Raw genomic sequence first — 17099 nt, 5'->3', positions numbered from 1 at the left:
AGCAAGAAATGTCTGCCCCACCTTACTAAAAACTGAGAACTACAGTAGAGGCTAACTTAACAACCAATAGCCTGGGTAAATCATGTCTTGGTCTGGTGCCCCCAAACTGACAGTGATGGTGCCAGACACATATCCCTGCGGAGAGCATTCCACAGATGGAGAGCCCCACTGAAAAAGCCTGTTGTTTTGTAGCCACCTTCCAGACCTCCCTAGGAAGAGATACATGGAGAAGGTCCTCTGATGAAGATCTCTGAGTCTGAGCTGGTTCATGTGGAGAGAGGTGTTCCTTGAGGCATCTTTAGCCACGTAAGATTTCATAGGTGAAACCAGCACTTTGAATTGAGCTCAGAAACTAAACAGTAGCCAGTGCAATTGGGCCAGAATTGGTGTAATATGTTCAGACCTTCTGGTCCCAGTCCGTAATCTCACAGCTGAATTCTGTACTATTTGTAGTTTCTTAACTGGCTTCAAAGACATCCCCACATACACAATTGCACTGTCTTTAATAGCACAAGCAAAGCCCGACTTCTAAGATCAGCCAGGTATTATATGTGCCCAACCTGACTCTCTAGAGCCTGTGTACTTAAGAATATAGAGATACGTTTTCATTTGACTACTGTGCTTATGTCAGATAGATGGTACCACCTGGACCAGTTATAATGCAACAACTAATGGAGAGGAATCTGGTTAAAGAGCCACTGCCTGCTATTTTAATCAAGAGCTATTGGAATCCTGCCAAGTTCACATTGTGTGTTTGTTTTCTAAAAGCCCTTTTGCTAGGGTGCATTTTCCAGGAACATAGTGACTGTTCCAGAGCGAAAAGCCATTTACTAGACAATCACTCTTGGTATGAAAGTAATATGTGTTGCAGGAAATATATTTCTAAGCAAGTTTTGTTCAAAAGAACTGTTCTAGAAGTTGCATCTGCAGTGCCTATGGTATATGTAACCACTTCTTTTCAATCTGTTTTAAGCAGTCTGTCTGCCCTTTCAAAAATAATTTAAATGGACATTAAACACAGCAGTTTAAATATTAAGTTGCAGTGTTATCCTGCTTGCTAACCTACTACTAAAGTTAGATAGAGGTTTGTTATGCAGTCTTACACTGTGTGTATGTACCACACAATATCTCTGTCCCGAAAATGTCATTTTCCAGGAAATGATAGCTGCCTACATGAGGCTCAGAAATGAGATGTTTAGTTAAACCTTTACTTTGAGATTCATGATTCAAAGCGCAGAGCCATATGAGTGCACTTCATCTCATTTGAACTTGCAAGAACGAGCATTAAATGAAACAAGTGCCTTCAGTTTAACGTTTTAACTGTCTCTGCTCAAGCTTTGCATCTTGTGTTTGAAGCAAACATCTGCCTGCTGACCTTGATTATCAGGTTATGCAAGTAGTCTATACCTTTCATGAGGATTACATTTTTAACACCATGCCATATGGTCCACAATTTAACCTGAAGCATTAGACAGGTGGCTTAAAAAGTTAGACACACTGAATAAAAGCTTTGATCAAGCAGTTGTTATGAAATGTTGCTATCCATCTGTGATGATTTCTTGATGATAGCAAGGAATAAAATATAAACTTGGAATTTAAGCATCTGCTTCTCCCCACATTTGAGATAGCATTTCCATGTGTATATTATAGAAAATATGTGACAGAAGTGAGCTGTCAATAAACACAACAGTCACATGCGTACTAAGCACGCGCCAAACCTGCTGTGCATTCACTCTGACTCAGTGTGATTGACCACAGTCCTGTTTATATTTACATGTCTGTAAGCTGTGTTTATTGAAATGGACAGAGCCTGCTGTAATAACATGTGGACTATTAATGCAACACAGGCATACAAAGGAGAATAGAAGAGGTTCTCTGACCACCTCCTAAGTCCAAGCACAGATAAAATCTAAGAAGTAGCATCTCTTTCCGAGTTCCCTTCTTTCCAAGTCATATTGAAGAAGGAGTGATGTCACCCCCCACAATCCAATCCCTAAAGGTCCACTCCCAGGGGACATTCAATTTAGCCAACCTGTTTTGGCTTGGAGAGAAAAGCTTCACCTGCCACAAGGTCCTATGCTTCCCTGGGATTCCCTAGGCTTCTGATACACATTTTGAGAGCCATGGTATTGGATGCCCTTTCGGAAGAGAGAGGACTCCTTGAAGAAGTGAGGGGGATCAGAGTAATACACTTACAGTGACTGCAATGTTTATAAGGTGCTAAATTCCTATTCTACTGTTATGGAGTGACATCTGCACATTCACGTTTGGACAATATGATGTTAAAATGAAATGTTCAAATGCATTTCAGTTTATCATTTCTATCTCCACAAAAGGATCTCAGCTTATCTGTTACCAGTAGCGTTGTCACTATCTCTTGCCCAATTCCTGAGCATTGAGCCAGAGATGAAATGAAGAAATTGAAATGAGTGGGAATTTCCCTTTTGGACGACAGGAATTCAGCTTGGTCACTTTCATTGTCAGCATGTTATAAAGAATTAGCCCCAAAGATTTAAATCTCCTTCGGAACAGTAGGCATTCAACAAAGGTTATATTAGCAAAGACATTGTCGTGTTTGGCCATATGGTCAATACACAGATTTTAAGTTTTGAGAAAATATCAAACCTAGAGGTTCTTAAAGCTCATTGTGGTGAAACTCCCACAATTGCAGAAATCTAGAGCATGACAACTCTAACAAAAATGAATCTAGTCCTTAACTCAGATATAGCACCAAGTGCATTAGGGGAGAAAGGAAAGGTGCAATCAAGATCCTAAGGAGCTCTTTGCTTGCATTTAGATTTTCTAAGAAGGAACTACTGCCTCTGTTATTCTTGAATGAGGAATTAGATAAGTGTAGGTCCATTAGACAGATATTATTGAACCTTAAAGAAATAAAGTGTAATTTATAGGAAGTTAACAAAGAATGTCATGTCTTCCCTAGCAATTCAATTGCCTTCTAAAGTCAGTTACTGCCATGCCTCCTTAATACATAAACAAAACCATATTGAGGGACTTTGCCCATGTCTGCCTTTGGACCTCTCCCTAGGTCTCACTTTTTTGACTGTGTGTGGGCATAATGGATGTGAGCTGTGTAATTGGGTGTGTGTGAGAGAGAGAGAGAGAGAGAGATCTCTAAGAGTCTCAGGAGCTCTGCAAGGTATTTGTGTCATGCTTTGTTCTGATTATAACAAAGTTATTTGTCTGCAAGTCACGCATTTCAAATTAGAAGTTGGAAATTTTTGAGGTTAAAAGTGAAACTTTCAGATAGTTAAAAGTGGCTAAAAATAAGCAACTTCCTCTTGGCATTTCAAATTTTCCAGTTCAGGTTTTGTTCATTATCTCCATTCTGGCTGCTGTGTCTTACCTCATTATTGTTTCCTAGGTGTACGTGACAGAACCTACTGGCATGGAGTTCACGCCGTGTCGAGTTGAAGCACGTGTGGGTGAAATCCTGGAGCTGCCTCTGAAGATTAATGGACTAATGAATGAAGAAACCAGTCAGATGGTCACCCTGAGTGACTGTTCACATTTTGATTTAGTTGTCGAGGTTGAGAACCGTGGTGTATTCATTCCACTTCAAGGTGGCTTAAAACGAATTACTTCATTTCAGTTTTTAAGATAAATAGAGGAACAAATATGTAATCCACTTACTGGCATGCTAGGATTCCTTTATCAATAGCAAATGCTTATGAATAACTAAGAGGTGTTATATAGATCAGGGGTTGAGAGCTTATTGCTTTCCCAGTTGTTACAAATCCCATCATTCCTCACCATTGGCTATGCTGGATGGGGCTGATGGGAGTTGGAAGTCAGCAACCTCTGGAAGGATACAGGTTCCTGGTCCACTTTTGTTTTGTTTCATCCATTTGTAATAATAATAAAAGTTGGTACAAAACAACAACAACACAACTGGTTACATAATAGGGATTGATTGTACAGGTGGCGCCCATTTTAGGCTTGTCCAATTGACATGCGATCACCATGGGTCCTTTTAAACCCAGAAGAAGGCAGAACAGGGGGTGGGTCATGCTTATACATTCTCTGTTGATGCGCACTGGGGCAAAAAATGGAACTCTTGCACAAAATGGTCACCCACCTTTCCTTCTCCCACCTTCCACCCCAAGACTTCTGCAGTGCTAGCAATACTGTTTTGATCTGCTGACTTTTCACTTCACTATTTGTATTACTTTATATGTGTTCTTACTCTTGTAAACCGCCCTGAAAAATATTTAGATTATTCAGGGTGGTTTACTTATAAAAACAGCATGAATAAATTTGATTTTAAATTTACTTAAGTAATATTCACATTGCACATTTTTACTCTCCTTTGATTTCCTTAACAGGAAGACTAAAGCCAACTTCTGACTACTGCAGTGGGGTCAGGGTAAAAGCTGAAGCCCAAGGATATACAGCACTTGTTGTTAGTTACACCCATGAACATATCCACCTCAGTGCCAGTATTACAATAGCTGCCCATCTGCCACTAAAAGTAAGCCTTTAGTTTCCCCTTTTTCTTAGTCTTTTGATTCTTCTGTAAATACTTACTTGCAATACTGAGTGATTTGAGTGAAGTGTTATAGGATACAAAGGATTTATATCAAAATCAAATAGCTTCATTCCCGTATGCTTGAATCTCTGATGCTTTCTACCTTGAATAGTCCTTATAAACTGTTTACGGGTTTCAGGAACTACAAAATGTCCAACCACTTGTGGACATGTACCCTTGAGACGATGAGCCTGTTTCATTAATGATGCAGTAATAGCTAGATTGAATTAATCTAGAACTTTTTAGTATGTCTCAGTGGTCCAGAGCACTAGCTGTCACTTGCTTAAATAGATATCACAATAGTTTTAAAAGCAGATTTTTTGGGGAAGGAGGGGGGGAGACACAGCGGGGAAAAGAATATTCAGAAAAGTCACTTGCATGGAGAAATTCCATGTTTGTAATGAGCTACAACTTTAGGGGGGGGTTAAACCAGCACCATGCTCTGAAATGTTTTGCTTGTAAGCAAAGATAGTGAGGTAATACAGGTTTTGTTGCAATATTCCATTGGTTTCTAATGTCACTTCATATTCAGACCGCACCCCAAAACAACTTTAAGCTATGCTTAAATCATATGATAAAAGATTCCTAAACTTGGTAGAAAGTCGTTCAACATGAGAGATTATTTTATTTTTCACGGCTAAGTGTGCATTTAGTTAGGTTAGGTTTATTTATACTTAGAGTTGCTGTTTTAATTTTTATAGTAATTTTGGATACAGTTTGGAGGCTTCAGTATTTCAAGAATTCCAAGCAAAGTATATAAATCTCATAGGTTAAACATAAAGATCAATGTGAGACAACAGTATGATATGCTATTATTATATTATTTTCAGTATTTTGTAATTTTGTACCAAATTCTAATCAGGGTTATTTTCTTCTTCTAGACTGTTGATCCCACTTCTGCTGCCCTAGTAACTTTGGGCTCCTCCAAAGATATAATATTTGAAGGGGGACCCAGACCATGGGTTCTAGAACCATCAAAGTTCTACAGGAACATCAGCGCTGAAGATTCAGACAATGTCGGTTTATCATTACTAGGGCCACCTACAACTAGGAATCCTTTCCAACATTGGGTTAGAGCATCTTGCAGAGCCCTGGGGGAACAAGTGAGTAAGACAGATGGAGATGATAAATTTTGTTGGACTTTGAGACCACAAAAATATATATTGACTGGCTATACTTGTTCACTTGATGTGTTGTGAGACACTTTGGGCACAGTTTTGTGGGAAAGTGGCATACAAATAAATTGAAGGGGGGGGGACCTGAGAGAAACAATTTTAGCTGACAGCTAAGATAATAAGGCTTCATAGAGTTGCATTCCATAAAGCAGGCATGTCCAACTCCCAAGAGACTGTGATCTACTCCCACTATAAATAAAAAACTGGCCGTGAGCTACCCATTGGATTGACCAAAGCTGTTGAGCTTTTTTTTGGGAGGGGTGCCGCCAAAGTTAATACAGTATAATACAAAACTTGAATGCATAAATTAGTTGCTGCTCTTTATATAGATTCTGATAAATCTAATATCACTCTTGAGAACTAAGCATTTTAAAATTAGGTTAACATCACAAGTGCTTTTTCACAGAACCCTTTTATGTCACAGAATGTGTTAAAAGCTTCAACAGCTAAGTTCAGTTGCTGAGTACAAGACCACTGCTTTTTTTTCCAGAGGGCATTGAACAGTCATTGGTGTTTTTTCCTCCTTAAACTATTTTCGGAGGTTCTGCAGATATAAATGGAGAACTGTAAGAATAGATAAGTGGCAAACTGTCTTGGGGTTATTGGACATCTGAACAATTTTCAAATATGTCATAAGTACAAATGGGGGGGGGGGAGAGCAAAACAAACTCACCTAAGTCTCTCAGCAGTTCAATTTGCACTATTTGACTCTACAGTGGTACCTCAGGTTACATACGCTTCAGGTTACATATGCTTCAGGTTACAGACTCCGCTAACCCAGAAATATTGCTTCAGGTTAAGAACTTTGCTTCAGGATGAGAACAGAAATCGTGTGGCGGCAGTGGGAGGCCCCATTAGCTAAAGTGGTGCTTCAGGTTAAGAACAGTTTCAGGTTAAGTATGGACCTCCGGAACGAATTAAGTACTTAACCCAAGGTACCACTGTATTAACTTTCTTTGAGTGTGCTCAGTTTCACAAGCGTCTTAAGACTTTGATGCACCCCATAAAAGGATCTGCATTTGCATATTCATTTAGATGAAAGTCACCTACTGTCTATTATCAGGTACAGCCAGGTATGTTCATTAAAAATATTCATGTTCAGGTCAATAGATTTTATTGCATTAGCCGTGTGGCCATAGCATGATATACATAGAAATAACAACATAAAATGGGGGTGGGGAGGTAAAGGTAGATATCGTCCTGGGCAAATACTTAAAGGGGGGGGGGGAAGAGAGATAACAGAAGCAACAGGGGATTTAAAACATCGAGTGACCGATAGTACAAAAACAAAAAGACAAAAAACTGCTGAGGCTGGAGGAGGATCGTTAAAGGGGTCCTTCAGCTCCTCAGATTTGTCCTAGCTCCATTGTCCTTGTACAATAAAGCTACTTGGAACTTCGTTCGATTGTGCAGCGTATCGACTGCAGCTGTGGTGTTAAAAAAGAAGTTAGTGCCGCTTTCCTCTTCATCACACTGAGCAGGAAGTTAGCTGTCATCTCGGTAATCCAACAGTCAGAATCCTGCAAAAAAAGGGACACTATCCAGGGCTGGATTGGGAGATGAAGCTTGTTCATGAGAGGAGTTAAAAACCGAGATCTTTCATCTGTCCAGTTGGGACAGAAGAGCATTACATGTTCCATAGTCTCCAGAGCCGTGTCATTACAGGTGCATGTTCTGTTTGCAATGGGGACTCTGGAATAACGACCCGACAGAACTGCTGTAGGAAAACAGTTGAGACGGGCACAGGTAAAGGCCCTTCGCTTAGCCTCCGAAGAAATTGTGAAGCAGTATAGAGGGATTCCTTCGGGGGGAGGAATAGCTAGGGCTAGGCCTGAACACGGCCCTCTTGCATCGGCAGCTGTGTTAGAGAAGTCAAGTTGCTGTAGCTTCTTTTTAATTGAAGGTAGGGCCGCCGGACTGATACACTCTAATTTAAGAACAGTTTTGCAATTCAGATTGAAAAGAGAGCGGAGTTTGAGGTTAATTGTAGTTTTCCAAGGGGAATTATGAATATCTCTTAGGATCAGATTGGAAAAACCACCTCTAATTCGAGCATCCGATGCTAGTAGGTGGGAGCTATAGGAAATGGCTCGACACCATGCTCATTTTACAATTGAGGGCTGGGCGAACTCAAGTCGTAGGGCTGCACCTGAGACGCATCTCGGGACACCGGAAAGAGATCTCAGAAACATATGAAGTGGGCGATCCAAGTTACCTGATATTGCTGTAGTCCATACTTCACAGCCATATAATAATTTAGGAACAACTTTGGCATTGAATATTTGAATTGCTGCTGGAAGGTGTTTGCCGCCCTTCTGGTGGTAAAATCGGACAATGGCATTGGAGGTCGTGGTTCAGGTCAAGACAAAGAGAGGAAAAAATATAGAACCAGCAACACTTAGAAAGTTGTTCTCATAGTGTTCATATAATCTACAATGACTTGAAATGTGCTGTCAGTTGATATTCTTATAGGGTAAGAATATTGCTTTTGTCAGGAAAGAAAATGAAAAAGCCTTGAGCATTAAGAAATAAACTAACAACTCTTAAACTAGCCTTTGGTATATGTACGTACCAGTTACTTTGTACTTTCCTTTTCCTTGAAGAAAGAAAGCTCTGCCATCTGTTTCAAAATCTTAAAAGCTTGATTTTTGTTTTGCGGTGTTAAGCTTGGTATAATAGCAATAATCAGTGAGAAGTTGTGCTTTGATAATGGGCTGAAACTGTGTATGAAAATAAATGTCAAAATGATACATCTTTATCTGTCAGGAGTGCAGGTTATTACTGGAACATAAACTCATGTTGGCTTAATATTTCTTGCAAGAGAGAGAGAGCGAGAGAGCGAGAGAGAAAGAGAAGTGAGTTTGCTTTAGATTGTGTGACAACAAAATGCCTTCCTAACACAGCATTCATATTTTCTTTTCATTCATTTTCTCATTTTTGTGCAGGTAATTTCCTTAGTAATTGGAAACAAGCCCACGGTTACTAACCCCTTTCCAGCTGCTGAACCTGCTGTTCTGATGCTGATCTGTGCCAGCCCCTCCCGATTCACTTTGGCACCTTTATATGCAGAACCTGAGATTGGTCTCTCCTGTCCTTTTCTTCATCAGAACAAGCAAGGGGTAAGAATGATAGTAAAATACCTGTCTTTAACTAGTATTTAAGTACCCTTTAGACATTTAAGAAATGGCATAGGAACTGTTTTTCTATGGCCTCATCCCAACATGCTGCTTAAATGTTTAAATTCCTGCTAGCACACGGCTGGGGCCAATCATGTAGGCAACCTTTCAACACGCTTGAGAGACGACAGTTTCCCCTGTTTTTTCACAGAAATCTTCAAACATGTATTCAGCTGAAAAATATGATCGTTGCATTACAATACACCATGGCTTGTCTTTCAATTCTACACAATTCCAAGGATATTTTTCCTGTTTATAAACAAAATGATTTCTTTTCCAGGTCCCTGTCTCGAAATATCGCAATCCAGTATTGGAGATGGAGGTTTATGATCAACAGGGACGTAAATTTGACAATTTTAGTTCCCTTAATATTATCTGGGAATCAACAAAATATTCACTGGCCAGTATAGAAGCCGATATGCCAATGGAGCTGTTTTTGAAAAATCATGGAAATGGTCAGAACAAAATGCATGGTAAGACTCCAGGACATTGTGTATCATTTGTTTGTGTAAACTGGTTGAACTTGGTGGCATTAGTGCTAGATCAAAACGCTTTGCTTTCTGTAGGGTGTTTTTTCCTTCTTGGAATGGGTCTGATTCTTTCTTTTTGTTCACACTTTGATGAGAAAAATGCTATTTTAAAAAGTCCTGTTTTAAAGATACAATGAAATGATGGAAAGAAGGTCAGTTACCTCCATGCTTCTGTATACTGATGCTTAACCAGGTAGTAAATGCTCCTTTTCCAATTTTGTCTTTCTTTTTTCCTTAGGATTGCAAACTGTTTTAGTTCACAATAAACCTGGAGCAGTGACTATATCTGCCACTGCGGCTGGATATCAACATCTTCATCTGGCTGCTGCAGAAGTGAATAAACCGGTAATGCAGTTTTATTCCAGCTTTTCCTACTCTGCCCTAATGAGGTATATTTGCTATAGCCAGGTTTTTTTAGTGCATTTATATAGCATTTTAGTAGCTTTAAAATATATTCATCATAATGCAGACAGTTATGGGCCTGACAGAACCACTTAAATACATTTTCCCAGCACCAGAAGTGCCATTGCTCCCCTTTTTCTTTTAGTACTATAATCAAATACTATGGAGTTCTGCATTTGTATACCTGATTTGATAACTGATTCTGCCTTGATGCAGAGCATCAAAGTCACTTATTACAGCTGCAGCCCTAAATGCCTCATCATATGTCTCACATGCTTTACTAATGCCTGGCTTGCACCCTAATCATCCTCTTCTAGATTAATGGAGCATCCATTGTCAGCATCACTACATAGTACCAAGTAATCTCTAAGATCATACGGTATTAAGTTCCATCTCACAAAGAGAAGGAGTGGGAGTTAGGAGATTTGATTGAGAATGTAGAGCTAATGTGAGGAATTAATGAAGTCTAATTTTACTTCAGATCTCAAGTGGAAAACACAATTAGATGCCATTTCAAGGTATACCACTGAACCATGAGCTGAAGAACAGGCTTATTTTGCCGAGGCTCACCAAAATACATTGGCATGTTATGCCAAGATAGAGAAATACAGGAATGATGAACTGGTTACTAGGCAGTAGTGACAGACAGGGTGGCATTTCTTACGGGGCATCCCATCTTGGAGGTGAATGCCAGTAACCAAGAGGGTGAGGTGATGGGACGTTGGCACTGGGCAGGTGCAGCAGCAGAGCCAATGAGATGCTCCTGCAGCTGTGCCTGTACTGTGCTGACTTAAAGCCAAGAAAGCAATGCTGTCAGGTCCAGACACTACCTGCTTCTGGGAAGCAGTCTTTCACAATCTATTTAACTATAATAAAGCTCTGCATATTCATTTATTAATTAAATATTGTGTATGCCACCATTTCTATACTGCAATATCAGTACAGTCATACCGCGGGTTGAAGTAGCTTCGGGATAAGTATTTTTGGGTTGCGTGCTGCAGTGACCCGGAAGTAACGGAGCGCGTTACTTCCGGGTTTTTCCACTTGCGCATGTGCGGACGGTCAAAATGACATCATGCGCAGAAGCGCAAATGCAGGTTGCGTTCGCTTCTGGATGCGAACAGGGCTCCGGAACGGATCCCGTTCGCATCCAGAGGTACCACTGTATATGGTGTGCAGTGATAAACCATAATTACAAATAGTACAAAACAAAGTGTTTTTTGAAATGACATCAGATCAGAAGTTTCATGTGGCACTTTTGGGTTGCCTTCTTTATCCCTTACAGTATGAACCTCTTACACCTGTGTCCTCCAGCGTTGAGCTAATACTTGTGGACGATGTAAAAGTGAGTCCTAAAGAAGTGACTATCTATAATCACCAGGCTGTCAAGGTAAGGCATTCCGTTTACACATTATTAAGCGAACTGTGCAAAAATATAAGCTATGTAAATTATATAATATGTACTTTTCTTGGCAGGCTGAATTGCTCATAAAGGAGGGCTCTGGATATTTTCTTGTTAATACCAGTGCTCTCAACATTGCAAAAGTGACTTATGAAGAAGCTCAAGGTGTTGCAGTGGTAAGTAGCATAATGCACTGTTTTTACTTTAGAGGGGAAACTCTTTAGTACACAATGATTTTTCTAAAGTAGAGTGGCGGGAGCCTGAAGTCATGCTCATTAGTTTCAATAAAGCAGCCTTAGAATTTCCAATGAGAACTCCTCTATGTTAGGGAAATTATGGGAACAGCCTCCCAGGAACATATCCCAAACAAATCTATTTGGAATGAATAGGAGTTAAACAAGGCCCAGTATTTAATCTTAGTGGGCTTCTGCGAGATATATTCCTGGTGTCCAGGACTGCATACTGTAAACCATTTTGAGGTTTTTTTCTTACAATCAAGTGGACTAGAGCCCAGGAACATGGTAAATCAAAACCTTGGATCTTAGTATATTGTATGCTTCATACTGCCTTGATATATACTTTTATGAAAGTGCAGGTTGTAAATACTTCAATAAATAATAAAGCTAGCTGACCACTATGAAGTTCTGGGAAATCAGAGAACTTTTCCATTTTACCCTGTAGTGACTAGGGCCTACCAAGACTCTTGACTGACTCTCCTCTGAGTCCTGGATAAATTATTCCCTGGCTAATTTAGACTGTGTCATTAAATTCAGCAAAACAAAAAACCCTTCATTTGCTGGGCAAATGTGTAGATAAAACATCTCTTTCCAAATGTAGAAATACAAGCATCAAAAAGCATTCTGTAGCCATAATAGTATAAAGAATTACTTTAACAAAACATCTTAAAACTTGGATTAATACAATAATTTCTAATTCAGAGATTAGTTGGATCAGTTACTATACCAGCTAGATTAGCCTAGCCCCAACTGACTGTAAATGCCTGTCTACAAGTGGCCCCTTCATGTTGGCCTTTTCAAACTGATTTCCTTCCTCTGCTATTTCCCACCAGTCCCCTTTCCTTGTGTGTCTTGTCGTTTTACTTACCAAGTTGAGGGCGGGACCTTCCTCTCATTTCTGTGTTGATGTGAGCCACTTGGGGAGGCAATAAAAAAAACATTGGTTGTAATTAGTGCTATTTCAGGCTCGTTGATTTCAGTGGGCCTACTCTTGAGTAGGACTTGCTTGGCTACAACCTGTGAATTACATAAATAAATGCATCAGCAAATCAGATTTATGCATATTTCATCTGATGCCTTTTGTAGTAGTGAAACTAGGCTCAGCCATTCCAGAAAGTGTCGCACTTTAGCATGATATATCTTGCTTTTCTCAAATTTTGTCTGTATTTTCTTTTTTAAGGTCTTTTAAAAAAGACCTCTTCCTTTCTCTTCATGATTTGTGTTTTGTTTTTGTGTTACTGATGCCGGTGGGGAGAATACAGGTCTAGAGGTTACGCTCTGCATTAGGGTCTGTTAATGCAATTCCTACCTACAGGCCCTTTGCACTAACTCAGGGACAGGAGGAAGCTTAACTATATTTTACAGCTTTACTTGAAAGGGGTAGATTCTCCTTTAGAGGAAAAATGCCTTTTAAAATATTGGTGCATTTCTCTTTTATCCAGGATAGCAGTGTTCCATTTGTTGATTGCTGTAAGGAAATTCAGAACCATTAAGAATTGCATTTTGTATGTTCTCCCATCCCACCCTTTCTGGTATTTTAGGTATATCCTTTACATCCAGGGTCACTGTCTATAATGATTCATGATTTGTGCCTTGCTTCTACTACTCTTGCCAAAGTGGAGGTGCATGTTTCTGGTATACAAGCAGTATCTGTTGGAGTTGTTGACAAGGTTAGTATTCATTTCTATGTGATTACTCACATACAGGGGAATAGCAGGTTGGTTGCGCTTTTAGCTCTGCCCCCAACTTTATGTTGGCTTCCTTTGAAGAACCACTTGCAGTGGTTAAAAAAAAAAGTAGGTGCTCTGGGTGATCATACACCTGCACACCTAGGTATCTTGATCCCACAGCACCCTTGCCTGCAAGCAGAAGCTTGTGCATCAAGGTTTCCTTAGAGACAACCACAACTGTATGGGAACCAAATCTGCCAGCCCACTCAGCAGGAGCAGCAGGAGACGAAATGGGAAGTGCTGTCTTGCATTGCCTGACTGCCGTTGCCATCTACAACAACCTTCTCTTGCTGCCTGCTCTGCCACCACCATGCATGCTGCCACATCTGCTGGTGGCAAAGCAGCAGTGCCATCAGCACTGATTTCAGGCAAAATTGTGCCAATTTGGGGTGTGATTTGGGGCAAGGTATTGCCCAAAACGGATGCAATCATGTCCAAAATCGGCACCAGTGGCAGTGGCGCTTCACCACTGAACAAAGGTGGCAAGACATTGGCAGGTGTGTTGTCTGGGGGGCTTTTGCCACCTGGGCAGCAGCCTCACCCTGCCTAATGAATGGGCCAGCTCTACCACTCAGAAGTCAACACAGTATTTCCCTTTACATGCATCTAACATGTTAACAGAACTTACACTGTTGGCTATAAGACATTCTTTTGGGGGCTCATTCATTCATTACAAGTGGTGATTTGTGAGCTTAGTTAGCTGTCCACAGACCCTAAGGAGTCCTGAAACAGAGTAATAGAGAGCTAGTAAAACATACTGCCAAAGATACTGAAGTGAGAACTCACTAGGTGGCCTTCGACAAGTCACTATTTCTCAGCCTGCCCTGCAATATGAGGATAATAATACTGACCTACCTAAAGTTACTGAGATAAAGGTCTCATTTAAATGTGATGCAATAACACAGCATTACCTCTGAACGAGGCAATTGTAGGCCAAGGGTTTTAACACTCTAATGTGCTATCTTCCCTGCCCCCAGCCACCACCCAAAAAGTCATCTCTAGCCCCATACAAATATCACAATAATAATAGTAGGCAAGGGTGGCTATTCCACGTCTGAAGAGACTATCACTTCTGAAGAGTAAAGAGAATGACTTCCCTGATTTTGCTACCTTGCAGTAGTCTGATCCAGCACTGGTAGCTTAGCAACTTATCAGTATTAATCATAAAGGTGTTGACAATCTGGGAGAATTGCTTCAGAGAAAATGTGAACATCTGTAAACAAATGCATTGCAGGTAGAGATTGGCAAAAAAGTTACCGCTTACGTCAGAGTGCTGGATGCTTCCAAGAAATACTTTCCAGCTAAATACTTCGCCTTCATGGACTTAAATCTAAAGGCAGCATCTCCAATTATCTCATTAAAGTAAGTGCTATTTTAATTTGTGTTCACTTATAGGCAAAAGGAACAAAAGCAATACTACAAGGTATTTGCAGGGAGGCTGTACTGAGAGTATGCATTCACAGAAGGGACAAATAGAAATATATTATGATGGATGTGAAAGATTATGTTAAACATCACTGCATGGTTTAAAGTTATTATTTATATGTTTATAATCTTGCTTTTCTGTTACAAAATGTTCAAGATGCTCATTTTAGCAGTTTGCAAGTCAACTCACAAAATGGAAGAACACTCTGTGGAGAAAGCCTATCTGTGCCCATGTTAAGGAGCACTATAAAAAGTATCAGCATCTTTATTTACCAGCAGAAACTATTCAGAGTGGGAGCAAGATGGGCCATGTTTGGAAGGGAGCTCCAAAACTGAAGTGCCACTGCTGAGGAAGCCCTGTCTTGCACTTCCACAGACCGGACTTACTTGGTTCTTCTGAAAAGTCTTTTTGGCAGTTGGGGAAATGGCAAGGAGAACACAGTGTATTCTCTTCTAGCCCTAGTGTTCCGTAGCTGGGCTGCCAAGCTCACACATGTGTCTCTCTGACTGTTGTCTCCTCGTGGCAGCAGCTGTATTGCTGTGGTGAAGTGAAGGAGGTTGTGGCAGATGGGAGGATTGCACAGCTGCCAAAGAAGGTGGCAGAGCTGAGGAGAGGGACAGAGCAGATGGAGTAGAGGCCACAAGCCAGATTGAAAGACTGTAAGGACTGGGACCAACCCGGAGGCCTTCAGTTTCTCATTCCCTTCCACTCAAGGGGCTTTACATATTGATGCTGTTCCAAATAGATATTTTCCGTGCCTGTTGAGCACATTGGTATTGGCAGTGCTACTTACTAGGATGTCAGCGCCTCATCCTTGACAAAAGCTACTTAAGATTCAGTCAGCATCTGTGCCATTTTGTTTTTAACTTGCCGCTGTTGTATATGGTTCTACTTAGGACTTCATCATTAGCAACATAGAGAGATGCAATTCTAGACCCCGGTGCTGAATATTGTCTTCATTGCTTTGTACGTGGTTTGTCCAATTAATGTATTTTCTTACATTTCAGGCCTCTCGGTGAAGCTTCTGATGAATACACTGCTGCTTTTCTAGTTCATGGACTGGCCATAGGTCAAACCAGTCTTACAGCTTTTGCCACTGACAGATATGGAGAGAGGATCAATTCAGTTCCACAGCAGATTGAAGTAAACCTTTTAACTCTTAACAGATAATGCTTTCTGGTTTCCTTAATATGAAGCTGCTTGGTTTCTCAAAGAACTACTCCTTTGATATGAATAAGATGTCTGAAATTAATAATAATAATAATAATAATAATAATAACAACAACAACAATAAAGTATTGTTATCATTAAGCAAGAATATAAGCATGGTGATTCCTTCCATGTATTTAGCTTTCCAAAGCCAATAAATGCATTATAGTTCCCGGGCAATGGTAGTGGCTAACCAGTGGTGCTCCAGATGTTGCTGAACCATGACTCCCATTAGCACCAACCAGCATGGCTGATAACAAGGGACAATTGGAATTGTGGTTCAGGAACATCTGAAAGGGCTACTGGTTAGCCATCTCTGCTATATAGTTGTGTGTGTAGATACAGAAAGGCCCAAAAATGAAGGCTAGTTGGGGCTTGATTGGGGGAGGGGATGAATAGTAATAATAGAGAAGGATGGCATAAATCACAGGAATATGTGATGAAGGTAAAAGCTCATGAAACAAGCACAGAATTTTATGGGACCTTCAATGAAAATACTGACTCATGAAAATTATAACAAAATCGAATTTGAAGGTAAGGTCAGCCAAATAATTAAAAAGAAGAAGAAGAGGGGAAGCCGGGCTGTAGATCTCATGGGCCAGAGCCACAATAAGTGACTAAAAACTACTAAATGGCATTTCATAGATGGAAAATGTAAGGTAAGTGTGAAGGAAGGAGGTTTGAAAATGACTTGTATCGGAGAAGAGGAGGCCCTCAGCACCATCTCATTCCTCACCACAGGGAAGAGTAAAAGAGGCATAATTAGGAGAATAAACCAAATGTCCACATAGATGGTAAGGCATAGAGGGAGGTGTTGCTTGTATAGTCATTACAGTTTTTTCCAGACATAGTAGCTGTTATTGATATAGAAGGAGGAGAGAACACATGAAAGAAAAGGAGGACAAGGATTTGGATAAGCAGAAGAACTGCAAACACTGAGATTTAAATGGATATGTAACCCTTGAAAAGTGGGCCTTTATTAATGCTTGCCCTTTCACTTCTAGGTCTTTCCTCCTTTTAGACTGATGCCAAGAAAAGTCACATTGCTCATAGGTGCAGTGATTCAGGTGAGTTATTTTTAAGATTATTGCACTGAATGATGAACAATTGTTTCTTAGTAAGCCATCTATAGGTCTCATCATCCCAGACCATTGGCCATACTGGTGGGGCTGCTGAGAGTGATCATAGAAAGAATCTGGAGGTCACCAGATTGGGCAAGACTGCTCTATCCTGCCATGAACTGTACAGTCAATGGAGATCAACCTCT

At 40.3% G+C, this 17099-nt stretch overlaps 1 protein-coding gene across 1 annotated transcript in view; it reads left to right on the top strand.

Moving 5' to 3' along the window:
• The window catches only part of NUP210 (nucleoporin 210), an 86080-nt gene that overhangs the window by 39435 nt on the left and 29546 nt on the right, over positions 1-17099 (top strand). The window contains exons 13-24 of the mRNA XM_053377714.1: positions 3383-3581; positions 4344-4489; positions 5428-5649; positions 8667-8840; positions 9178-9370; positions 9666-9772; positions 11115-11219; positions 11306-11407; positions 13009-13137; positions 14432-14559; positions 15631-15766; positions 16837-16899. Of these exons, the coding sequence (XP_053233689.1) occupies positions 3383-3581; positions 4344-4489; positions 5428-5649; positions 8667-8840; positions 9178-9370; positions 9666-9772; positions 11115-11219; positions 11306-11407; positions 13009-13137; positions 14432-14559; positions 15631-15766; positions 16837-16899 (1704 nt within the window). The remainder of the gene's footprint in view (positions 1-3382; positions 3582-4343; positions 4490-5427; positions 5650-8666; positions 8841-9177; positions 9371-9665; positions 9773-11114; positions 11220-11305; positions 11408-13008; positions 13138-14431; positions 14560-15630; positions 15767-16836; positions 16900-17099) is intronic.

Source organism: Podarcis raffonei, chromosome 2, assembly GCF_027172205.1.
Source record: "Podarcis raffonei isolate rPodRaf1 chromosome 2, rPodRaf1.pri, whole genome shotgun sequence".
Taxonomy (NCBI): domain Eukaryota; kingdom Metazoa; phylum Chordata; class Lepidosauria; order Squamata; family Lacertidae; genus Podarcis; species Podarcis raffonei.
This window is presented reverse-complemented; position numbering and strand designations above follow the sequence as displayed.